Raw genomic sequence first — 26,909 nt, 5'->3', positions numbered from 1 at the left:
CTTTATGCTTTAGTCCTAGGTCTCAGTTAAAATGAATCTTAGTATAGGCTATTTATTTGTTTGTTTTTTTTTTTTTTATAGTTAACATATGCATGAAATAAGGAGAATATGGGAATTAAAAAAAAATTAATAATAATTTAAATAAAACAAATTGTAATTTATAAATTGTATAAAATCTATTTATTGAGCGCACTGACAGTTTAAGTCGTAATGATTGCTTTAAGTAAATATTTATATATATGTATATATATATCGAAAAAATACATAATATGAAATGCTGAGTACTTTGTATTTCTTTTTGTGCGTACCATTTGTGTGAAGTGTAAGACAGTAAGGCAATCTACTGAGTAACAGCGTGTTGGTGATTTAGTATCCATTGCTGAGCTTAAGTAAGAATATCAGTTATTTTTCACTGGAAGTCCGTTGCGCATTTCGACAATGCCTTAGAAACGAGTTATACATACATACACTATATAGTAACTAGAGTATAGTAACTAAAATATGCTACATATATATATACTACACTTAGGAGCTAAAAAGTCTGCTAGAGCATAATTAAGTAGTCTTTAATTAAGTTTACAACATTTACATGGTTTGGACAGGCCAGACACCACATAGTTATAATTTTCATTATGATTTCATTATTGTTGTTTTTTTTTTCTTTTGATAATTGCACAATTAGCCAATTCAGCGGGGTTTTCGGTTTCTTGTGTTACCAATAGACCACACACACCCATTATTCTAAGGTCTTTGAGTATTTGAACGTAATACTATGTACAACAATATAAAAATAAGAGACTAAACAAAATACAGTTCAACAAAATCACACAAGAAATAAACAAAAATGAAAAAAACAAAAAATAACGTAACGAGTGGAAAGAAGCGAGTAAATTTAGTTGGACGGTGCCCACTTGTTGGCCCCTTAAGCACACTCTCAGCTGCCTGCTTAAGGCGTGGTAAGTTCACTTGAATGAATTCTTTCGTTGATCTTATATATTGAGTGGATTAATGATTGCTTCACTATAACAACTAAATTCACTGCTTCACCATAAGGCAATCAACTCATAGCTTCTTCACAATGAATAAGTTTAAGCAGAGTTCAAAGTAAATTCAGTCGATCCTTGCCACTTGCCTTAAGACACATAAATGCCAATTGTAATAATTTAAATCAGGCTAAATCAAAGTTATAAATGTTTAGGAGGCAGTGGATATTAAGAAATTTTCTACTAGTTAATCTGTTGCATTTGGACCTAATACTAAATAATTATTAAGTACATAATATCTTTAATAACTAAATCGTAAGGCTTTTTTATGGACGGAACCTTGTTGAGCTTATTGCTATTTTTGTAAATATTTATTGCTTAACTAAAGAAATTTAGCTATCTGATGTGCACTAAAGGTCCTTAAGGATTGGTATTAACTATTAACTATAACTGCATCTATATGTATAAATGTATAAATATATATCTAATCATAGATTTTATGCGTTTGAGTTCGTTTTGAGTTCTGACCAGGGGCGTATGCTGAATATTGTTCTAGGAAAGCTCGCCTAGGTAAATGCATAAATTTCATATTGCATATCGTATATCATATTGTTAAATGATTAATTGTGCTTTAAATATTCATTTGATTCCCCTCTCTGCCTACGCCCCTGCTTCTGACAATTGCTTAGCTTTAAGTATTTTAGTATTTTACAGTTGTGTGTTTTGTTTAAGGCACGCTCTATTTTCTCTCACTCTCACTTTATCTCATCTCTTTTACTCTCTTACTTCTGTCTCTTTATCTTCAACATCTATATATCCTTTCTCATCCTTTTCTGTTTTTTTTTTCTCTGTCCATCTGTCTTCCTCTCTACTGGCTCATTGTCATTCGCCCGGTTTGTCTCATTCTCTCATTATTTTACTTTCTCTTTTCCTTTCCAACCCCCTCAGTTGACACCTGTGGGCACTGGCGTCAGGCTTTTGCCCTCTCCCCCCACTCCGTACATGGCTGGCGGTGAGGGTGATGGCGATGGCGAGATTTGTATTTCATTTTTGATGATGACGTCATGCTGCAAACTGAGCATTGCGGCCGCTGCTGTTGTGGGCGTGGCAGGTGCTGAATAGGCGGTTAGCTGTTGTTCCGTTTCCGGTTGCTCCTGCTTGACATCAGGCAGCAACAGCAGCTGCTCCTGTTCCAATTGTTGTTGTTGTTGCTGCTCCAACTGTTGTTGCTGCTGCTCGAGTTGTTGCTGCTGCTCGAGCTGTTGTTGCTGCTCGAGTTGTTGCTGCTGCTCGAGTTGTTGCTGCTGTTGCTGGTAGATTGTTGAGTGCATGTCGCCCGCTGCTGCCGCAGAGATCAGATACTTGAGCGGACTGAAGCCGCTGATGTCCTTGGGCGGCGTGAAATTCTCGTGCGTCATCTTCAGATGGTTCTTCATCTTGTCCGGCCGGGAGAACTCCTTGCAGCACACCGGGCAGGGGAACACCTTGCGGTGCTTGCCTTCGTGATAGAGAAATGCGTGACGCTGAAAACTGTATTTGTTCTTGAAGGTCTTCTGCATGTTCTCCTTGGCGCACTCGGTGCACCGATAGACGCCCTCAACCACGCTCGCATACCGAAACAGATCCAAGCCCCGCACCGACATTTCAGTCAGATGCTCGGCCTGATCGTCGATCGTCGATTGGGCCTTGCGTCGCACGCGTCGTCGCTGGATGGGCCGCTTAGCCGTGCCGGAGGCGCGTGAGCGTGGCGGACTGCGCTCAATGGTGGGCAGCGGCTCCTCAAAGGATTCATGTGCGGGCGTATAGCCGGGCAGGCCGGCATTCTCGTCGGCTAGCGTCAACAGCTCATGATCCGTTTCATCGCTCTTATCCGCCACACAAAGCAATTCGAGATCTTCATCCGCATAGCTAGGTTCGGCCGGGGGTGGCGTTGCGGGCGGTTGTGGGGGTTGCTGTTGCGCCTGTGATTGCTGCGCCTGATAAAAGTCCGACTTGAGCAGCGGATTGCCCGTGGCAGCCATGTGCAACAGCAGCTGCTGATGCAGACTGGAATTGTTATTGTTGTTACTGCCATTGCTGTTGTTGTTGTTGTTGCCGCTGCTACTGCTGGACGCCTGCTGCGCTTGCCGCTCTGCAGCATTTGCCAGCGACTGCAACGCGCTGCAACTGTTCTCCTGCTCGTTGGGCTCTTCGATGGAGGCTGTTGGCAGCGCCAGCGACACCAACGTATCCGGATCCTTGGGGCCACCACGCAGCTGCTGCTTGAGTAGTGAATTGCTATTGCTATTGCTATTGTTGTTGTTGTTACTGTTGCTGTTGCTGTTGTTGTGCAGCGCTTTTGACTGTAACTGTAACTGTGACTGGGATTGTGACTGAGACTGTGACTGCGAATGTGACTGATTGCTGGTATTAATAGGACGTATCTTCAAGCCCAATATGGTAGGCAGGTGCAAGGGTGCCGAGCCGCCCATGTCGCAGGATTCCCGTGCAGATGGCGACGTCTCTGTCGTTGTGCAGATTTGGGTGGATGCCGAACCAAACAAACGCTGCGAGAGCTCAGGCGTGGCTATAAATTCAAATAAGACATTATATTTATATTAATTAAATATTAACTAGTATGTGATTGAAATCATATTAAGTTAGAGTATTCCATAGTATCTGTAACTACGTAACTATGTATGTAAATCTTGACTATTGATGCTGATGAGATATATACAAATATTATTTTATGGTATTGCTTACAACCTTTGACGTATAATTTGAGTACTCTTTGATTGTTTTATAAGATACGAAAAAAAAAAATTCAATAAGAAAAATTTTCCAAAATTAAATCAAGTTTGAAAACTAAAAAAGAGTAAAGCTGAATTAATTTCAATTCATATTTTCATATATATCAATTAGTTTATCAAACTACAAATCATCGATTTTAATCGATAAAAATAAATTAAAATATTAATTTAAAAACTAAAAATAAAACGCAAACAATTTGTTTCTTTTACAGAACTGTTTAGTTGTTGTTGTTGTGTGTGTATTTTATTTCTCTTCACATTTGTCAATTAATCGATATATAATAATAATAATCATTTTTCGTATTTCGTAATAAAATATAACAAAATGTATTTTTTTTTAATGAATAATATTGCGTGATTTACTAATATTGATTAATTTTACAAGCTTAATTGTTGTTCAATTGATTTATTTCTGCATTTTTAGCACTATATATGTACATATATAGTTCAGATATTCTTTAGCCTTTAAACAACTTGTGTTTAATTTAATTATTTATGTTTATTTTTTATTTTTCTTTTGTTTTCTTTGGGCATCAAAAGCATGACTGTTTAATTATAATATAATAATATTATGGAAGGTCTGATAATAATTATTAATAGTAGTAATAGTACAAAATAAGAGTTTTTCGAGTTGGAAATTAATTTGTTAAGATTTGTTGGGGAAAGTTCCTCATTATTTTCTTTTGATGTGGGCCAAAAAAACAAACATATATATTTGTATACAAAACGTGAACTAAAATTAAAAGTTAAAATATAAATACATACAATATATATATGTGTATATATGTATATATAACTGTTATAATGCCAAAAGATATATAGATATATATGTATGTGTGTGTATTGTTGGGTTAGCCATAGTTATTGAATTGGTGGAAAGAGGTTTACGTTAACTTAACTAAATTGCACTAGCTAACACTAAATAAAGAATTAAAAACAAATTATTATTTAATAAATTATAATGCTTTACTTTTAAATTATTTATTACATTTTTATTTTTTATTTTATTTTTTGATGCTAACAAAAATTGGAGCTGTTTTTCAATTACTTTTTGTTAATGTTTTGCAATTCAACAAATTTAAATCAAATTCAATATTCTTTTCCCTTTGCTTTTTCAACTTTTTCAAGTTTAGGTTTTTTGTTTGTTTTTATTTTTTTGTTATTTTTTTTTTTTTTTTAAATGGAGATCGTGTTCATATTTTGCTGCTGTTTTGTTGAATTAACTTGATTTTGTATTTGTTTTTGCATTCAATTTGTATTTTTTTATTTTTTATTTTTATTTTCTGCTTTTGCTTCATTTCTTTGGCGATAATTTAAGCCTCCGAGATATACAACATAAATTTTAATTGTTTTTGTTTTTTAAAGTAATAATAGATAGATAAATTATTTGCATAGTTGGTCTTTAGACTACGTTAGTTAGATATTGTTTTTGTTTGTTTGTTTTTTTTTGTTTTTGTTTTTTTTTGTTATAAACGTAAACATAAACATAATCATATTTAATCAATAATTATTATGTTATATAAAATATATATATTTTTTTTGTTTCTGTTTATAAACATTTAATGCAGCTTACACCAAACCCAAGCGAAACATTTGCAATCTTTCACCTCGAGTCTGTGCGTCTGGCTTTTACAGATTTCTTTCCGATTTGGATTGGGCTGCTATATAGCGTTTCCAATCTATATAGTTTTTTTTTTCTTTCAACTAGCTTCATTTGAAGGCAACAAGGTAGATCTGTGCAGAGCCTCGCAGCTCGCACGATTCACACATATTTATATAAACATTTAAACGTAGAACATTATGTTTAGTATATAGATATATATATATGTATATAAATATATGTATATACAAACGCATATTGTATATATAAATTAATTAATAGAGCTATAGCTACGCATACCAAAGTTATATATAATTAAATATGTTTACATATATATACATACATACATGTATATATATATATATATATTTTAGTTTCGCGTTTGTCATTAACTAAAATTTAGTTCATTTAATTTAAATATAATATTTTTTTTAGTTTTTATATGCTTGATAAGGCCGCTGCGGTGCTGCATTCATTAAAAAAATAATATATATATTTTTTTGCTGTTTACATTAGTTTAATTAAAAATATTACATATAAAATATATATTTATACCTTTTTTTTTTTTTTTGATTAAGTGCTATTTTTTAGATAATGTTTAAACTAATTTGAAAATAATTGCACAACAAAAGATCGTATAAAAAATTATAAAAGAAAAGTTTACATCTATATAGATATATACATACATATATTTGTATACATACATATATATCTTATATATAGAGTGAAAAAAAAAACATTTCAACAGAGAAAACTTCATGCTGTCAAGTTTAAATAACTAAAAAACAAAAATTAACAAATCTGCAATGTTGAAAGGCCTCTCTGTCTATACACATTCATATACCATTTATATAGTATATAAAATATTTTCCTTCTCTGATTCCGCTATGATAAAGCACATAAGGCACATTTAGCGCCTGGCGCTTGCCCTCGACTTTTACATATTTTTCACATTTTTTGATTGTTTTGATTTTGGAATTTGCGGCTGTCTCTATATATATATATTTTTTTTTATGTGTGGGAGATTACTGCGCCGCTGCAGCAGCCGCTGCCGCTGCTGCGGTTGCCAGCGGCCCCAATGAACCGCTCGACGATGACGTCGACGACGATGATGAGGTGGATAACGCATTATTAGTCGCTGTCAGCGATTGATTCGAGTTCTGTGCACTCAAATCGGGCGGCGCGACCGTATTGCCCGCAGCCACGCCCAGCGATTGATTGGCCAAACTGGCCGCCGCCACATTGGCCAGGGCTGTTGACGGATTCTCAATCTTGTGTATGATCTTTACATGCGCCGTCATATTGTCCTTGCGCGTGAACTCCTTGAAACAGAACGGACACGGATAGACCTTGACGTTGCGCTTGTGCGATGTCACGTAATGCCGGCAAAAGTTGCTAATGTGCGTATATACCCGAGAGCAGACTTTACAGCGATACGTATGCTCGCCCTCTTTGGTACAGTAGTCGCGCACCGAACCCTCTGCCTCGCCCTCGCCCACATTACTGCTGAGATTGAGTTTGGTTTTCACGGCGGGCGTAACGCCCACACCGCCGCTGCCACTGCTCAGATTCGGCGTACTGCCACCGAGTAGCTCCGATTTGGGCTTGAAGCCATCGTTGCTATTGTACAGATCCAAATATTCCTGTCCGGTAGCATAGGCAGTCTTAACGACATCGCCATTCTGTTGCTGCTTGAGCTTGGGTCGCTTCTGCGCACGCGGCTTGGACGAGGACGACGAGGCGGGCGATACCAGTGGCGTAGATGCAGCATTCACCTTGCCAATGGGCGTCAGCTTCGGAATGCTAACCATGGACTTGCCACCGCTGGCAATGCCCACAATATTCAGCTTCAGACCACCGCCACCAACAGCTGCTGCTGTGGCCGCCAATGCCGATTCCGCCTGATGTTTGCGCTGTGCTGCAATGAGGAATGCCTGCTGTCTTGCCTGCTCATTAAGATGCTGATTGTCCGTGGAGCTGTTCTGATCCTGCGTTGGTGAACTGTCCGTCAAAGGATTGTATTTGAATTCCACGGGCTCATCGTATTCATCCAGCATCAGTTGTGGCTCCATATATGAGGTATCCATGCCATCGCCATCGCTATCGTTTCCATCTAAAAATCAATTAGAAATGTGTTTTAGTTAGTTAATGCTGTAAAGCGTGCATGAGTGTGTGTAGAGTATGCAAAAGAAAGGCAAAAACACAAATGGAACAAGTTTCAAATCGGTTCGGAAAAGCTATAGGGATTTTCAAGCCATATTTCAAAGCACTAGCAACGCGTTACGCTCAACGATAAAAAACGAAAGATATTTTTCATCAATTTTCTTTCAATTTTTTTTTTTTTTCCATTTTCCTTAAAATTTTGCAGCATTTTTTGTTGCGCTCTTCTTTCTGCTTTAGTTTTGGATGTCTTTCAAAAAACGTTTTTCTTTTTTTTTGTGATTTTTCGCTTTTGGTTTTAACGCGGATTTTCATGAGTTTTTCAATTCGTATATTTTTTCTGATTTTCTTTTCTTTTTTTTTTTTTAACTATTTATTTCAAGCGTCGGCCTTAAATCCCTGTGAGCTTCAACCCGATTTTTCAACTTGACTAAATTTTTTCTTTTTTTTTTCATCTTTTTGTTTTCAGCATTTGTGCATTTGCATTTCTTTGGCATCGTTGTTGTTGTTGCATTGGATACACTCACCTGGCGAAATGCGAAACTCAGCAAATGCGCGTCAAAACGAATGCGTAAACACACTACAATTGCAGTTAAATATTTTGCAATTTTTTTTTTTTTTTTTTTTCAATTTTTATTTTTAAAAACAAGTTTCTCACTTTCTTTGGTACACAAAAGTAAAACCGACGCGAATTTTTTTTCTTCGTTTTTCGTTTTTGTTATTTATCCTTTTCTATTTGAAATGCGTAAATCCCTTTTAGCTTTTCCGATAACACAATTCGAAATTTATGCAAATGAGTTTTTCGAAATGTTTTTCGAATATTTTTCGAAAACGAATAACGTTCCTTTTCTATCAAATTTTTGTGCTGTTTTCTGATTTTGTTTCTTTGTGATTATTATTGACATTGTTAAAAATTAATAAACTCTGCTTAGACTATAAATTTGTTATATTTTTTGATTGATTGTCTGATTGATGGTGTAGTTGTTTCTTAGTGCTAGCAAAGTAAATGTTTAGCTTAGACTATTTTGAAATGAATTGTTCGTTTCACAAAAATGAAATGCAAATGATGAATTGAAAACATTCTCGACTCACCGGAAGTGCTGTTGTCATCTTGCTGTGCCATGCGCTGATCTTTCCCGCTCTTTGATCTCTTTGTGGGCAACGAGTCACGGCTTTCCTGCAAATTGTTTCAAGTCGCGAGATTAAAAAACAATCTTCAACGCGACCAAAGAGAAGAGAACGAGAGCGAGAGAGAGTAGGGTCAAACTTACATTCAGTTCATCGTGGTGAGCAGATTCTTGTTGGTTGTCATCGGAGCCATCATCATTGCCGGAGTAGGAGTCATTACACAATTTGCCATTGCCCATATCGGAGTCCTATTGATAAATTAAATTTACAAGTTAGTAGTGCTTATAAAAAGTAAACTTATTTACCAAATCAAAAGCATCCATATACAAAGATTAGACTAATGTCAATTATATCTACTCAACCTAATTTTACAATTTAAGGAGCTCAAATTATGATTGGTACAGGGTATTTATGCTTCGATATCTCCTCTTGGTCTACTTACATTCATACCGCCCTCTCGTTCGTATTCGTCGTAGTCGTTGCCTGTGCCATTCGAGCTGCCCGACAGCTTGCGAGGTCTGCCCCGTTTGCGTTTGGGCATCAGCGCTGTACTCAGCAGCGATGTTTGCTGTAGCTGCTGTTGTTGTTGCTGCTGCTGTTGCTGTTGTTGTTGCTGCTGCTGTTGCGTGGCTGCCTGCAGGGCGGCCGCTGCAGCATTGGCGGCCAACACATTGGACTGTTGCTTGCGCTGCTGCGGCACCAGGTACGGCTGTATGCGCTGCAATTGGGGCGGCGCTGGGGCGGTTTCCGCTGAGGTGGGTGGTTTGTCATCGTTGACCTCGGTGAGGCCCTTGATGCGCAGACTTTCGGCGACACGCAAAAAGGCGGTTAGGCGTTCCTGATCGACAGACACCTCGCCCCGATACATAAAGTCCAGCAGGGATTTCATATCCGAATAGGGCACATCTTTCAATATGACAATCGGATGCTTTTCCGGATGATTCACAAACAGTGCATTGAAATATGGACTGCAGGCGGATAGCACCATCTGTCAAATTAGATAAAAAGACAGAGGAAGAGGGAAAGAGAGAGCGAAGCATACTAAGTTTTAGTATCGAAGTAAGTCAATTTATTTATCGCAATGTCCACTTACCTTGTGTGCCTTCAGGTATTGACCCTCGACGGCCAGCGTCACATCTGTGAAGGTCTCAGCGTGCAGCAGCTGATCGAAGACGGATAACAGATTGCTCTGATGATTATTCCAGCGCAAACAAAATCGTTGAGATGCCATCTTCATTTGGAAGCCGTTTTGTGTGGATTTTAATTTTACAGTTACGTCAATTGGGCGTTGGAAATGTGCTCGTAGATCGGCCTATGCCGTTCGCATATGTGTTGCATGCAATGTTTTTATTAAAAAAATATCCTTGACGTCCTTTTTAGTTTTAATAGTTCCTTAACATTTTGACGTGGTTATCAAAGAAAGCTGTAAAGGAAATAGAATTATAGAAACAAGTTATTAGCATTGTTGTTTCACTAACTAAGCAGAACAATGAACATGAACATAATTAATTATTTATCAATCGAATTATTTATGAATATTGCTCTTTATTTAAAGCATTCCCACAAATTTGTTCTATCAAGTCAGCTTTCGCTTTCCTTCCCCGGGCTCCAAGTCTAAATATGACAAAAGGATTGGAAAATGGAAATTGAGTTTGAGATAGTGGGGAAGGGCAGCATTGGGGCAGGGGTTGAGCCACAATGAGCTATAGCTCGGAGCTCGACGCTTCGTCACTCGTCGCTCATAAATTAAATGCAAACCAAATTTAATTTAACAGACGACCCGCCAGGTCAAATAGACAGCAAAGGTCCGAATATTATGCAGGCAGTGCGACTGTAAAGCAGGCAAGCAAGCAGGCCGGCAGGCAGGAAAAAAAAGCTAAATGAGGAAATCTAAATGGAAATTTCAAATGTTTCAAATGGGCAAATTACAACAATAACAATAAGAACAACAGCGACGACAACAGCAACAATAACACACCCACACAGTTGTGCACATACACATACACGCACCGATCACATCGCGGAGCGAGAGCCTCTCTGTGTATGCGTGAGTGTGTTTTATGTCTGCGACTCGCTTTGCCTGTCAACTCAACCCAGTAGAACAGACGTGCATGCAAAAGGCACAGGGCAACTCACATGCATACACAGGGGAAATAGTATATAACAGAACCACCTTTCCCCACAATTTAAATTCTACTATAACATACTTTTCTGTATTTTCAGTATAGTGACCATTTTGTGAAAAACATTTGTTTAAAACTACATTTACATTACATTTATAATTTTTATATCAAACCAAAAAAAAATAATTTCATTTACTTATTGCTCTGCTACACTATTCTTCAAGGATATTTGCATTAGGATATTTGCATATTTAGGCTACTTGGCTCATGTGGGACAACAACTGTTATAGACGGCGCGTGCATGTACATATTTTTGTGTTTGTGTGCCAGTGAGATTGTATGTAGACTTGAAAACTTGCCAAAGGGTGTGGAAGCTTAGAGAAGCAAATTAAAACGAACACAGCAGAGAAACACACACACAAACACAGTCAAATAAACACACGTACACGAACACAGCTTTAGCAGCAGGCACGTAAATTGTGTAAAGGAGAATGAGCAAAAGTTTACACAGCAGCAAAAGTCATTAAATTTTCGAGTAGCTCGAAACGGGCATAAGAAAATCTTGGTAGAACGCTCCAGATCCAGCATATCCAAGTATATATGGAGAACACGCACACACACTCACACATTGACAAATATTGTTCATAGCACTTATCACTTGATTCATTTTGCCTTTTTTCTTCTTTTTTCTTTGCTATCGTTGAAACTCCTTAGCATGCTCACACACACACACATCGTCTAGCTGCCTTCCTTCCCTCTTGCACTTGTTGCTTATGTTTGCCAACGCTCGCCCTTATCTTATCGCACGACTCTGCTTTGTACACTTAATTTAAAATCATTAATTTTACAATTTCACTTGCTGTCTAATTATTACACACATGCCTTTCGTTTTTCGATTTTGTTTATGCTTTTGCTCTTGCTCTTTTACTTTTTATATTTCATTTTGTGTTAGTGCAATTTTCGTAGTAATTGTTATTGTTTCGTAGTGCACTTGTCGAAATTAATTGAATGGGCCGTACGTCACTCAAACCAAAATCTACTCTCAGAGAGCGCGAGAGCAAGCATTAGACACTTGCCGCATATTTCTACATAAATATATTGCCGCTCTCTTTTAGACACATGAACAGACAAGCGAACGTCGGCAGAGAGCTTTTAAAGTTCCAATAGCAGCTTTTGCAGCAGTAAAAAATTTTTGCTTTGCTGATCTAGCGCAGTGGCATTAATAAATAGTTTTTGTTTGTGCGCTCACCACATACTTGCATAGTTCTTCTTTTTTATTATTTATAAATTGTGTTGATTTGTTGTAATATTTATAAAGAACCAAAACAATCGAACTGCTTACTGTATGCACAATGGTATTTATTTAGTTGCTTTAACCGAGATAGATTTTAAGTTATGTTTGCCGCTGACACGTCCTCACTTGAGCAGGCCTCACGAGCGAATGAGCAAAGTCAAAACGAATAAAGTGAACAAGTCAAAGTCCTCGCGCAGGAAGCCGACTGCGCAGCCCCGACACGCACGCACGCACACATAGTTACACTCACACTCGCATACAATCAGGCACACAAAAACACACGCACACACACACACGCAGGCGCACACGGATAGGGACCATGATAAGCGTTCGTTTGCTAAGGGGTGGGAGGCGGGCCTGCGGAGATCACTTTACATGCGCTTATTTTTACACCCCCTTGCGAAGGCAGCAGCAACAGACACATGCACAATCATGACAACTTTTATTTACACATACATAGACTCATGCATATGCATGCATGAGTATTTTCAGGCATTTTTGGGACATGCGCGACTTTTGAAACAATTTCAATGGGGGCGTTTGGCAAAATCATTGTTTCACATGTTTCACAATTATTTCTCATTTTCTTATATGCACCTTTCTTTGCTGTTTCCCGTTAACTGCTGATGCCTGCTGTTTTTCCTGTTGCTTAACTTTTACTTTTTGTTTTTGTTTTTGCACGTTTTTGTTTAATTTTAACTTTGCAACAATCGCTTGTTTTTCTTGTCGTTGCCCGAATTTTTCAAATGGAAATTTTCACAATCCAGTGCGAGTGAGATAGATAGAGTGGGAGAGGGGGCGCGTCGACCGAACGAACGAACGAACGAAACGCAATGAAAAACCTCTTTGCCGCCAAATTCGTCCGTCTCGTTTGACACCAATACACTGACTGAACGATCCTCGGCTCCTAAACGACGAGCCAAGCGACGGCCGAGGCCTCTGCTGCTGTCGCCGCCGTTGCTGTTGCTTCTTCTTGTTCGTCTACTTGCCTGCTTATTAGCTTCTTGCTACACACACGCACGCACACAGAGATACACACACACACACTTGGACAGCAATCCTACATCCGTCGGCCGCAGTCGTTGATGTACGCCAGCTGCGCAGCTAGCAGCGCAGTCAACGTTACGCTCTCACAAAAGGAACGAACAGTTGATGGCCGAATCCCCAAGTCTCCAAAACGACGCTCTCTTGTGCTCTTGCTGTCTATAACTCTACACTCGTGTTGTTTTCGCTGCGTTCGCTCGCTCGCTCAGTCGCTCGCACAGTCGGACGTCGATTCGCTGCTTGCGCCTTTGACTTTTTGAATTTTTAATTTCCCTTGCACGCGATGGGGCCTGCGAGAGGGAGGAAGACAAGAAGGAGGAAGAGGAGGTGGGGACGGACGAACGGACGTGCCAACAACGTTGACGAAACGGGGTTATAACGAAAAACATGATGGAAAAGAAAAAGCTAGAAACAACATTGGGTGCCGCACCGCAGCAGCCGCTTATGTCGCTCTACCTCTCCCGCTCTCACTCTTACTCTCTCTCTCTCTCTCGCTCACTCTGTGTGGCTGTAATTGTAAGGGCAATAGGCGGCACTTGGGTTGGGCGGCTGTCGGGCTGCTCTGGGGTTGGGCTGCAGTCGCTGCCATTGCCTTTGGTTTTTCCACCAGTGTGTGAGTGTGTATGTGTGGTTGGCTTGGCTTTTGCGGCAATTGGAAAAACATGTGGAAACTTGAGCCAGCGACGCAGGCCTCATACAACAACAAATTTAATTGCCTTTGTGTTAGTGTGCATGTGTGTGTGCATTTGAAGGAGCGTTTGTGTGTAGGCGCTGGTGTTGGTGCGGCATTACGTAAGCAACTGTAAATTCTACAAGTGAAGCGTACAGGCGAATGACGAATTTTCAAATTGGAATCCTATAAGCGCTGCGCAATTGGATTGTTTTTGTTCTATTTTATTTGTACTTACATATATTTTTGTTATTTGCGGCTAGCAATTTTCAAGCTACCAAATGTTTTACTTTTCTCTTTCTCTAAGCTTATCCTACACACCTACATACATACATATGTATGTACATACATACGTTCAGTGGCTGCTGCTGGCTGTTGCTATTGTTTTTGTCGATTCTACACTCTTTAGGCGTAACGGAACCCGCCGCTGCCCTTGCCTAATGCTCTTACAACGGAAGCGAGTGCTTTGCCTAATAGGCTCTCTCTCGCATACAGGCACACCTAGGTGAAGATCCATGCACACAAACACGCAGTGCCCCAACCCAGGTGAAATAGCAACAAATACAGCGAACTGCATGTTCAAGTGTGTGTCTGTGTGTGTATATATATATATATGTATATGTACACACAGACGTACAACAACAACAAGGTAGCCACTGAATCGTAAATTCCTGTTGCTGGCTCAGCTCAGCTCTCTGCCGACGTCGCTACCGCTCTGCCGCTAGTGCTGTTGTTGTTTGCCTTGCCCTATTGCGTGTTGTCGGTTGGTTTTGTTGTTGTTGCTGTTGGTTTTTTTTTGCAGTCTGTTTAATTTTTTTCTACTTTTGAGTTGTTGTTTTTATGGTGGAGCTCTACCACGAACGATCGCAACCCATTGTTACTATATTTTTTTATCGTTGTTCTACTTAGTCGCTGATCTAATGTCTGTTTGTGAGCTGTGTGTCTATGTAAATGTAAGCGCTGTAACTTCCCCATAAAATGTTTTTGTTTCACATACTAAATAAAGCCTTTCTTTGTGTGTAGAGTTTTAAGAGCTGGGCTAGGCCTTTAAGAGCAATATGCCCATTAATGACTTTAATTAATTTCCCTTCAATATAGATATTTCCCCGCAGCCAACAACAGTTGGTTCTATGTGGTTAGGCTTCGCAACGTGTTACTCAATATCTTAAGCCAAAAACTAGGTTGATGCTCTAGCTGCTGTTACTGTTGTTGTTGTTGTTGTTGTTGCTCTATTGCTCTTTTTTACTGTGGGGGCTGCTGCTGCCGCTGCGTGACACTTGGGACACACATGGCCCACACAGCCTCGCATCGCCCCCACAATCAAAAGCCGATCAGTGTTGTTGTGAGGCAGCCCAGCCTGCGATTGTGACCGCACCGTCATGGAGCTTGCGCTGCTCTCTAATGTGCCTGTGTGCGTGAGTGAGAGAGAGAGAGAGAGAGAGTGAGAGAGAGAAAGAGAGCACGCTGCGTTGGCTCTCAGGGTCTGTTTGATTTCCTACAGTGCTATTGGCTGTGTAAACAAGAAAAAAAATAAAATAAAACAGGAATGGGCTAGACACGACTATGAATTGCTCTGTATTAAGTATCATTAAGATTTTAATATATCAAGTTTATAATAACTATAATAATATAAGAATGTGCTAGGCTGAGAGTCACCCTATCTAATAGGTATGTTAATTATAATATGAATTATCAGTATTTAGAGCTATTCAAATTTTAATTTATTAAATTTATATTCATTAGAAACACATTTTTTGCGTTAGCTTATTAACATTTTAATTAATTTGACCGTTTAAACGATTATTGCAATTCGAGCAAAGCAATATACCCTTTGTTTAAAGTTTTCTTTGAGCACAGGGTATTGAAAAAAAAAGCGAGTGAATGAGTTGGCTGCGCGCGACAAAAGCGTTAGACGAACATGTCCATATCCATATACATATATAGATGAATACGTATATACAAATACATATGTGTTTGTATGTGTGTGGCAGCCAACTGTTGATGACTGCGGCAACTGACTAACTGGCAGGGTTCTGCTGTCGCTGTCGCTGCCGCTGGCGCTGCTGCCGTCACGCGGAACAGGTATCGCAGGTTGGCACCAAACACATGTACCGCCAGCCAGCCCGCCTGCCAGCAGCGCCCTCTCCACCCCCTTCAGCAGGGCCCAACGAACAACTGCTTCAAGCTACGACGATCGTTTCGTCTCGTCTCGACGTCGACGTCGACGTCTATATCGCTGCCGTTGTGGCCCGCTAACCGCCAACTGTTTCTGGCTCTGGTTCCTCTGTTGCTCTATGATTTTCTAATGCTTCCTCCACCCAGCGCTCCTCCAGCGACAATTTGTTGACTGATTGTGTGAGCCGTTTGGCTCATAAGAGCACACTCACACATACACGCGCGCACAGACGTTAATTTTTTTTCTTCTCGTCTTCGTTTCGTTTTCTAACGTCGACGTTCGTCATAAAGTCCCGTTGTTGTTGTTGGTGTCGTCGGTTTTTAGCTCATTCGTGTTGGCTTTGGTGCGCAAGTGTAGAAATTCCTTTGCACGTAGGCAAAGTGGAAACAACAACAACAATGCCAAAACACAAAAAAGCTTGGCTCAAAACAACAATAACAGAAAAAAGGTCGCCACGTAAGCAGCAGTAACAGCAGCCCCCATTTACATACACATACTCATATGCGCCTGTGTGTGTGTGGACATGTGGGCTGTCCAATGCCATAGCCACATAAGAAACACATGTACATATCTAGACATACAAACATACCTAAATACATACATATTTTGTGTAGACTTACATTCATACAAAACAAAGTCCTAAGCTCCGCACTGTAGCAAAGCTCTAAGCGCTGTCCAATGGGCCGCAACTGTCATTGAAATGTAACTGAGCCTCCGTATGCGTGGGCACACACAATCACAAACACACGCACCCATGCTTGTATATGAATTGGAGAAATTTAATAATAGACACCAAAAACATAGCAGAGATCAGCGCAACGATGTCGCACAGTGGTCACTGTCCCAATAAAGGGAACGACGAAAAGGTGGGCACGATTGTAAATTCCTTGGAGGGAAATTTTTGTGAATGCAGAAAGTCGAGAAAAGTGTGCATGGGACGACTAACAAATACCCTGCCCACAAATATTCACCTGTTATTCATGCACACATATCAATGAATATCAGATAAGATTTGATAAACAAATACTTTGCTTTCTTTTATATCTATGTCTCTACATATATATCTATTTCGACACATTCCTTTTCTTTCTTAGTTTTTATATTATCTATGTTTATCTGAAAATAAATTGCATTTAGCTTTATCTTTACACTGAATGGTATCTTTGCTAATTCAATTTCTGTATATGCATTGTAAATTTTCTTGTCAAATATTTTACGTTTCGGGCCCATTGTCCGTCCCTTAGAAGGTGTTTTTATGTGAAGGTGTTTTTCTATGCCGGTGTCATTTGCGGAGGAGTTGCACAGACAACCAACACTGAAACCCCTTGGGCCCATCAAACTGGCGCTCGCCTAGGTCTGAACCCATAACAAGGGGGCATGGCGTATGGGATGAATCGTCTCAAGTGTTGTAAACAACAAAAGCAAAAACAGAAACAGAAACTCGTTACACTAGAGGAGAGGCTGCTGTCGCTTGAGTGGGTCGCCACACGACGATCGGCAACTGGATCGTTGACTGAAGCTGTTGACTGATTTGTTAGTCGTTGTAGGTCGACTATCGATGGCTGGTGGCCAACTATGTCCGAGGTATGCGAATAGCGAGGCTCGATTACAAAATGCATGATCTATGTACATGGATGCACTGTAAACAAACTGTTGCTTAAATATTTCTATTTTTAGATATAAAAAAGAAAATTCAAATGTGACCAAATAACAAATATTATTTACAAATATATTTTTCATTACTTTCAAATCAAATATTAATGAATTATTTATAATAATAATAATTTTATATATAATTTGAAGTTTGAAAAATGTATGATTTATAAATAAAATTATACTTTAAATGAATTTTAAATTGAATATTAACTATTAAAATTTAATTTTCAATTATAATTGTTTAAAATTTTTCAATTTATAATTCAAAACAACAAATATTCAATAAGGCTACATATTTTGTACAGTGCATGCTTTTTATGGTTGTAGTTTCGCTGACATTTTGTCAACCATAAAATGTAGACATACACACACACACACACACACCCACAGTAGACACATACAGTTAAGAGAAGGGCGCTTCTTCTTCTTGCAGGCAGTTGCCTCAACAGCTCTTCTTCTTTTAACTCCATGTAGCCTGTCAGGTATATTGATCTATGATCTATGAGTTGTTTTTGTGTCAGCTTCACGCCTCGGCCCACACAGCTGCAGTCAGCTACCCTTTCCCCTACCTCTGCCCAGATGTCTAGAGAGCTTTTCTTTTCTTTTCCTATCTTTTTTTATGGTGTTGTCCTTAATTTAGACATGGAAATGCGGGTCAACCATTCGCTATGCGTTTATCACACAGAGTGACAGAGTGAGAGAGAGAGAGAGAGAGAGAGGAGGGACAGGCAGAAATAGAAGGCTACAAACGTTTGACATAGTTCGGCAAACACAGCACACTAAACAAGCGTTAAATATTCGAGAAAGATCGAGGCTGATTAATGTTATCATTAATATAATTATTATGGTAAATAACAGTGCATGAAATGTTGCTCAGGCTGTTATGCTTTGCTGTTAAATAACATTAGCTGTTAAATATCATTTGCTTTGCTTAGACAATTCCTATGTAAAAGAGAGGGACATGTGTGTGTATGTGCGTATTTCAATGAAATCACATTTTTGTGGTTTTCTTAACGCAAAGTTCTGCTGATAACGCGCGCTTCAAGGAATCAATCATACATACATGCATACATACATACAAGCACACTTAGAGAGTGGCTGAGAGTAAGAGAGGCGCGCACATGTATTGCTTACATTCATGCACGATTGATATGGACATGCAAGATAAAAGCGCTATTCGCCAATTGCAGCGAATTTTTCAATTGAATTTAGCAAGAAAAGGCTTCTTTGCTAGGAGCCGAAGAGCCTGTGATCAGCCGAAGCTTCCTACACTGCAATTAGCATTGATAGCAACTGGTCAGAGCGAAAGTGAACTAATTTTTTTGTTTGGAGAGCGTGAGAGCACACCGGAAAGCGACATATTTAATTACATACATAAACACATACATATGTACCTACATATGTATATACCTTGTATATGTATGTATGTATATTTTTTGGGATTGCCAATGACGCAAAGCTGCCCACACACAAAATTTAACGACTGTGTGTATGTGTGCGTGTCGCTTCCTTGCGTTATGCATGGCAATTAGAAATGTATATTTATAAAAAATCTGACCCAAATACTGCGTCCAGCAAGAAATCCTCAGGAAAGCAAACAGATGTGTAACTGAAAGCGCATACCCACACACAACCGCGCAGCATTTCAGCATTGGTATGTAGAATTTCAATATATCCACCCGCAACACCCATCTGTGAACGAAGCGAACGCGGCGAACATGAGGATCGTACGGCACGGTAAAAACAACAAAAACAGCAAACAAAAGAAACGGCAGAGACAGACTATTGAAATAAAAGCACGCAGCAGCAACGTTCGCTGCTTTCTCTTCGTGCGCTGGGGTTGGCGCTGGGGGCGAATTGACGACGCGTCGCTTCGTTCTCGCTGCCTGCGTGCATATTTTGTGTGTTCTCCTTATTGCTCTCCTGGCGCGTTTGCGTAAGTGAGCGTGTGTGTGTATGTTTGTGTGCTGTCGACGTTTGGCCCCTTGATAAAATTGTGTATGCCTGCCGTTCGCTGCTCTGCTCCACCTTAGCTGCAGCCGCAGTCGCAGCAACAGTTGCGCACTCAATTAAGCTTATCGCGCACTGTGCGTACATATGTGTATGTATGTATGCATGTTATGTATTGCTGCCTGTGTCTGTGTGTGTGCTGGGATATTTGCGCTGAGTGCTTTTTTGAGGTACTTTCCTCTTGTGCGCGCTCCTTGACGACAGAGGAAAAATATATTTGCTTGCTATTCAGTTTGTCTGCCTGCCAGTCTCTGCATATGAGTGTGTGTACACGTGTGTTGGTGTCGTGTGCAAATGGCAGCGACGCAGCGTTAAAAATCCTCTTTGAGAGGATTAAATATACAACAAACAGCTTTTGCTTATTGTCATGTGCTCTTTGCTTTGTGCGTGTCGCACAGTGTCACACAAATGCTTTGCTTGGCATGAATACCAAAATAGTCAAGCATCCTAATTGACATTACGCTCGTCAACCACTGTGAATGGCTAGTTGCCTTTCTTCCTCCACCTCCGCCTACTCAGCTGTCAGTGTTCCATAAACGGACAATGTCCCCTGGCCAGAGCTTAAGGGTAGCAGCAGCAGAGGCAGCGACATCGACAGCGACGCTTTCAATTACATTTCATTTGCATTTCGTAGCTGCTTATTTTTATACATATGTGTGTGTGCATGTTTATTTTTGCTGATGTTGCCTTTTTTCTGCACACTCACACACACATGCATAAGTCCTCAGTACTTTTCGTCGTTGCTTTAGCCAATCGCATGCAAACTAGGAAACGATTTTTCGCCTGGCCACAACTGGGCGAATACTTGACGCGGACATTGGACATTGAGCTGCGCTGGCGACGCTGGCAGCGACGTCAGCGGCGTTAATTGAATTAAAGCGCTTACAAAATAAATAGGCTGCAGACGGATGTGCAGAACTCATGTACTTTACCGCTCGCACTCCCGCACACATTTTCTCTCTCTCTCTCTCTCTCTCTCTCTCTCTCTGCTTCTGTGAGCATAAGCTTTGATTATTCGCATGTTGAAATCCTTTCGGCAGACGTTGCATATTTTTCTTCATATAACTTTTGGCCCACTTCCTTTGCCCAAAGAGAAAAAAGCGAAGAGGCAGCAGAAAAATTTGTAGAAATTCGAAAATGTTGCTATCACTTCGCTTGTTTTTTGCTACATTCTTTTCAGCTCGAAGCTTTACTTTTGTTGTAGCTGTTGTTGTTGTTTTTGCTCAATTGCAAAACATATTTTGGTCACTGACCTTTTCTTTTATTTTGCCTGCTTTTGGACAGTATTTTGTTGTTTTTGTGTTCCACTTTTTAAATTCCGCTGCTGCTGCTTCTGTTGCTGCTGGATTTGTTGTTGCAGCTTTTCCTTGTGGCGAGCTGCTGTTGAGCAACTGTTAACTTGAGGGCTAATAACGCGCTCAAACAATTGCATAAAACCTTTAAAAAATCATACGTATGCATGTATGTGGATGTGTGTATGATGCACTGCTTGAGATAAAAGCGCAGCACGTCAAGTGATAAAAATCAGAAGCGTATTCAGCAACAACAATGCAAAAGTAACTAAAGAATTCTGCCGAAAGGCAAAAGAAAAAGAAGAAGAATAACTAAAAGCAATAAGCAACAACGAATGGCGGAGCGCATTGTCAATAATTTGTTGTTTTTTATTTTTGGGATTTTTTTGCACTCTGTTGAGTGCATTTCTTTAGGAAGGAGCTTTACAGCTGTGTTGGTTTAAATAACCAGAAGAGAGAATGAGAGAGAGAGAGAGAGAGAGAGAGAGAGACAATAACTAAAGGAGAAACAGAAATGAATATTGTATAAATTGATTTTTATTTATAAATATATGCAGGAAATTGTAGTCAAAAAATCGCGGCGTAACTAGGTACAAGTTTCTCAAAGCGCAAGAGTAGGATGTGACAGGAGAGAAGAAAACCGCAGTATATGTGGGTGTGTATATGTAAATGGTATTCAATAAAAAGTCCCTGTCGTCAGAAAAATCGCAAGAGCGCAGAGCAACAGAGCATTTGATATAAGAGTAGATTGTGTTTGGCTATTGTTTCAGTTTACAGTTGTCGTGCTTGTGTTTTGTTTTTATTTATATTTTGGTTTTTGTTTTTATATTTTTGTGCTACTGCATTAGGAAGCTAAACAGTAGCAAGCGCTAAAAAGTGTTAGTCATGTTGAGGCGTCTGTGCTCAGCGCTCTCTTTTTAATTGCTCCGCGATCGCCGGCTGAACAACAGTTATAATTTGAGAATAATTTTGTTGTTGCGCGTGTGCTGAGCGCAAAGTGTGCGCTGCTCAAAAGCTTTGCAAGAGACACAGATTGTGTGAAAGAGAAAAAAAGAGATAGAGACGAAAAGAGCGAACACGACGCTATTATTGTTTTTGCTTCTGTCTCTGCTGCTGCTGCTCTGTTTCATTAACAAAACAACAGCAATATTTATGTGTGATTAGTTGTGCGGTTACTGTTGTTGTTGTTATTTAAGTTGGTTTCCTTAGCGCACACTGCATGCACACATACAAACATGAAATCAGTGTGTGTTTGTGTGTGTGCTTGTTGCTGTGAAGTGGGTTAAGCTGACAAAAAGCAACTGGAGATTGGAGATTGGGATTTGAGTTTTTTTTTCTACAACTTTAATGTGATTTGCATAATTTGTATTTGCTGACTCTGTGTGTGTGTGTGGCCCGCACAGGTGTTGTAGCTAGTCGTGCGCCAGGGTTGCCATAACGCCGCAGCGGAAGTGACGACGACGTCGACGCTGCGCTGCGACTACGACTGAGGCTGCTGGGAACTGCAATGGGAGCTTTCATTTCATAGTGTGCGAGAGACAGAAGGAGAGAGAATGACAGAGCTGTAGATCGATGCATATACGCATGTATTTATGCTGCGCAACTAATAGTTCGCTTGCTCTCTCACTCACACACATATGTTTGCTTAGTTCATTCAGAAATTACGCAGTGCTGTTGTTAATATACCCTGTATTCATGTGTAACGAATTGCTAAGACCAAATAATTTTAAATAAAATTTTCTGAAAAATTTGAAATAAATACAATATTTTTCTAATAAATAATACCTTGTATAGGGAATCGTATAGTCAGTCACTTGGCTAGAATAATTGCTTTAGCTATTGTCTATACACACATGGACTCACAGGCCCAGGCAATGGAATGTGTCAGCCCAGCCAGCTACTGCACGCGAGTCGGGGATCTACTATTAGAGGCCCAGCCTCCCCTCTGCTCTGCTCCACACTTCTCTCTGCTGTTTTGTAGCGCAAAAGGGGTGCGGCCTAGCTGACTGTTTGACGATTGACGAATGGGGCTGGGAATTGCGATCCGATTCGGATCCGATTCAGATCCGATTTGGATCGTTGTTTGGGTTTGTTGTGCAGCGGCGAATTGGAAAACAAAAAGGAAATGGGAGACGGAAAATGACAAAGATCACTGAAGCAAAACCGAATAGCAACAACAACAAACCAATTTGTATCTATGTATGTATCTATGTATCGGTCTATCTAAATAGCTATATAATATGTACAGCTACTTGATTTGCAGTACGAGATACAATATGCCCGACTGCCTTCACTGTGCATTCACAATGGATGCATGAAACGAGGCTTGGATTATTATCCAAGCCAAGCAATATTATTATATTTTTATGATATAGATAGACTATGCTGAGAATATCTTTCTTTTGAAAAACTTGAAAATAAATATTAAATGAACTATGAGTTTCCTTATTGTACCAAAATATGTATATCAAATGTATTCCTGAACATATAATTTAATTTATTCTTAAAGGCATATTTATTTAGCTATACACGCTAAGCTGGTATTAAAAAAGTTAAAAAGTGAAGTTAGCTAATGTAAATAATCAATTGTTAACTTTTCTCTTGGAATAAACCAAAATATTACTCTCAAAAAATTTTCCAAGCCTTTGATTCTATAATGGTTCATATATTTCTGTTAATAGATACTTATAGATAATTATGATTATTATAAATATTTAATATGATTTATCATATCATAATAAATCATCTGTCACATATCAAATGTTCACAGTTTCGTACAAAGATTTCATTTTAATAGGTATAATTCGAAATACAAGCAAATGAGTGTTTATAGAAATTCTAGGAAATACAAAATAAGTCAGCGATCCACAAGTTGGAGACCTGTTGGAAAGGAAACAAAGTGTGGGGAGCTATCGGCAGTGGAGAGGGTGAGAAGTTTCGTTGGTCGCGACATGTTGCTGACGCTTTTACTGTTACATATTCATTCAATTTGCAAATGCAAATGCAATCAAATAGACATGAATACATATGTACATACATACATACATATGCATGTAATGATTTGTTGTATCTTCTTCAGCACTTACCGTTTCTTGACAGCTGTATTAATCCGCTCCTGGTTGTCTTTTATTTGTTGTTGCGTTGGAAAGTTTATTTTGTTTTTGTTGTTGCGTTGGAAAGTTTATTTTGTTTTTGTTTTTTTTTCGTTTTTTATTTTTTGTTCCTAATTAACTGTAAGCACACACATTTGAGGCACTGTTTCAGATTTCGGATTTCTGCTATTCGCCGTTATTCTTGATCGTATAATTTGTCGATATTCTTTTGTTATTGCAAAAAGGCAGAGTCAGGCGAGAGTTGCAACAGTTGTGAATAGGTTGAAAACGGAATTGAAAATAACTCAATACACAATTCACAGCTGAGCTGAGCAATTGCCGCGTACAAGCAACGGCGGCGCACGAATCTCCAATCAGAACTGAAACGTAGGGATGTCGACGCAGACGCCGTCGCCGTGTTGTCGTTGTCCCTGAATGTTAATGTTTGTTGTTGTTGCTATCGCTGCCGCTGCCAGCGTCGCGACGTCGGGCACGAACGAGAGCACGATCACGAAAAACCGAACTGTGAGCGGACAGGGCGGCAGAATTGGGTTGTCGGTTAGGAGAGGAGCGGCGGCTGGGCGAAAGAGTTGGTTGGAGCCGATGTGGCTGCGCCTTAGTATGCGTGTGTGTGTAGAGTAGAAACGAGCGTGTTTGTATGTGTGTGCTCTCTGTTTGTGGGTTTCGAGGGGCTGCCACGACGACGAACACGCGCGCCTGTTTTACGACGTTTGCTGGTGTTGGTATCGATGTCGTCGCCGCTGGGTGGATAATAATATCGTCGTCTACGCTCTGCTCCCGTTTCGTGTTTTGTAATGGCGGCTTTCAAATGTGATAAATGGCCGTGTATGTGTGTGTTTGTTTGTGTGAAGCCGAGTCGCAGCCTTCGTGTGCGCTAGAAACCGAAATGAAAAAAAAAAACCTTAAGTGGGATGTTGACGGACGCGGACGAGCGGATGAAATGGAATGAGCGTTTGAATTGGCTTGGCGGCCAGCAAAACCAACCAAAGTGCTAAAACGCCGCAGTCGGCCCAGAGCAGATAAAGACTGAAACAGAGAGAGAAAGAGAGCGAGAGAGCGCGAGCGAACAGAAACTTGACATTTTGACTTGGCGCTCACTAACACGAAGACAGTATGCGGCGAGCAGAGCAGCAGCAACAGGCGCCGCTGCGTTGGCGCTCTTTTTAGGCGTTCGCCCTTTACGCTCTTGACTTACTCGCTCTCTCGTTTCTTTCGTGCTCTCTCTCTTTTGCTGCCTGATAAGCGCATGTCGAAATCAAGTGAGCACTGGTCTGCTGCAACGCATGCTCTCCACTTGGGCTTCCTTTTGCTCGTTCGTCGTTGTGACCTGCCACTGCTGCTCTGCGCACTCCTCCAACCAACGCCCGCACCGCCCCGCTCGCAGAGCCACTGGTACTTTAGTGTTGTCGTTGCTTCAGCGTATTACGAAATATGACAACAATGCAGTTTTCGTGGCTGCGCGTCTGCTCGTCCTCGTTTCGCTCTGTCGCCGTCGACGCGACGTTGCTTCTGCAACTTGGGCTAGCAGTTATTGCATGCTCAGCATAAAGCTGCGCTCTCAATACTGCACTCTCACGCCGCTCTCCCACCCACTCACGCTCTTCGCAAGTGGGTGGCTCTTAGCTTACGCTGCCTTGTTTGTTTATTTCTCCTCGCATCACTTGCAAATCGATTGCATCTTGATGAAGTCTTTTGTTGTTGTTATTTATTCATTTCATTTTTTTTTTTGCTCGGCAATCTGCGCTATAAATAGTAACAGGGAAATTTTCTAACGCAGCGCATTCCGCTACATCTATTTTATAAATGCCATCCCAAAGAAAACGGGTTTTCGATCAGAACGCGTGCTCCGCTCGCTGGCGCGCGTCTCACTGAAACCGAAATGAAAATAAATTTTCCCCGCTTCACACTTGAGCTTAATTTTATGTGCATACCAATTTTACAAACGGGAGAACCCTACGCCCCATTTCATTCGGGGCCGCAATTAATGGTATTTATTATAATGGTATTTCAATATTTAAATACTGGGGCGTTACCCAGCCTCAGAGAGAGCTCACAGCCTTAGATAACGCAAGGATCATTAACGTATCGTTAATCAAAATGCCCAGAAAATTCCTTCGGGCATTCCCGTTCGATACCCTGTATTCATTACAAATTGGATGAAAAAGGGTATGAGGGTTTATATATACATATTAGGTGGAGGGGGACTTTTGTCTATAAAGAAAACTTAAAGTGCAGTAACGTATAAATTGAAATGTCGAAACATATTGGGAGCTTTAAGAGTCAGGATTATATGTATTTTATATAGAAAAGAATTTTTTAATGTAAAAAGGGTATCTGAAAATGTATTCAAATTTACCTTTTGTATAAATGATATTATATCAAGAAATTTTGTTGACGTAACTCTTATTGAAGTGACTGACTGTAAAATCGAATTCCGATTCTAGACGTAATTCGAAGAATCTCAAAGTTATATATTTACTATATATGAAATCTATTGCATATACTTTGGCTTTACTTCAGGGAATTAAACTTCTAGCTAAAGACTTAAACAATTGCAGCATCAATTAAAATTAATTACTTTTTAGCGTATTTCGTCAGAGGCTGTTTGTCATATTGAAAACTAAACTATGAATCATTCGGACCATCAACAAAGGGTGTGTATATTACGCTTGGGTCTAACTATAGACAGAGACACGCTGTAATTAGCGTTCAATTGACTGTAGATATGTAAATATGAAAAGAGTTATATATATTGATTTTTTAGTTTTATTTATAATTCATTAACTACATAAATAATAATAATAAAAAAATAAACAAAAATGTTAATAAAAATAAATTATATATACTTTTTATATAAATCGAACATAGGAT

General features: G+C 39.7%; 1 protein-coding gene across 6 annotated transcripts; it reads right to left on the bottom strand.

Moving 5' to 3' along the window:
- Positions 1-157: 157 nt before the first annotated feature.
- Positions 158-25,901, bottom strand: ttk (zinc finger and BTB domain-containing protein ttk). 6 transcript variants are annotated; one of them, XM_018017849.2, is made up of 6 exons: positions 24,012-25,901; positions 9,754-10,083; positions 9,103-9,648; positions 8,804-8,908; positions 8,625-8,709; positions 158-3,549 (listed from the first exon to the last, which is right to left on the bottom strand). In XM_018017849.2, the coding sequence occupies exons 2-6, from the start codon at positions 9,895-9,897 to the stop codon at positions 1,928-1,930; spliced, it is 2,502 nt and encodes an 833-aa protein (XP_017873338.1). In that variant the 5' UTR covers positions 9,898-10,083; positions 24,012-25,901; the 3' UTR covers positions 158-1,927. The 6 variants fall into 6 exon arrangements, with proteins under 6 accessions (XP_017873338.1, XP_017873339.1, XP_089317958.1 ...); XM_018017850.2 differs by lacking the exon at positions 24,012-25,901 and adding an exon at positions 12,675-13,536; XM_089461832.1 differs by lacking the exon at positions 24,012-25,901 and adding an exon at positions 12,033-12,656.
- Between the last annotated feature and the right edge of the window lie 1,008 nt (positions 25,902-26,909).

The sequence above is a fragment of the Drosophila arizonae genome, chromosome 2 (assembly GCF_054131065.1).
Source record: "Drosophila arizonae isolate 15081-1271.41 chromosome 2, UAZ_ARI_1.0, whole genome shotgun sequence".
Classification (NCBI taxonomy): Eukaryota; Metazoa; Arthropoda; class Insecta; order Diptera; family Drosophilidae; genus Drosophila; species Drosophila arizonae.
This window is presented reverse-complemented; position numbering and strand designations above follow the sequence as displayed.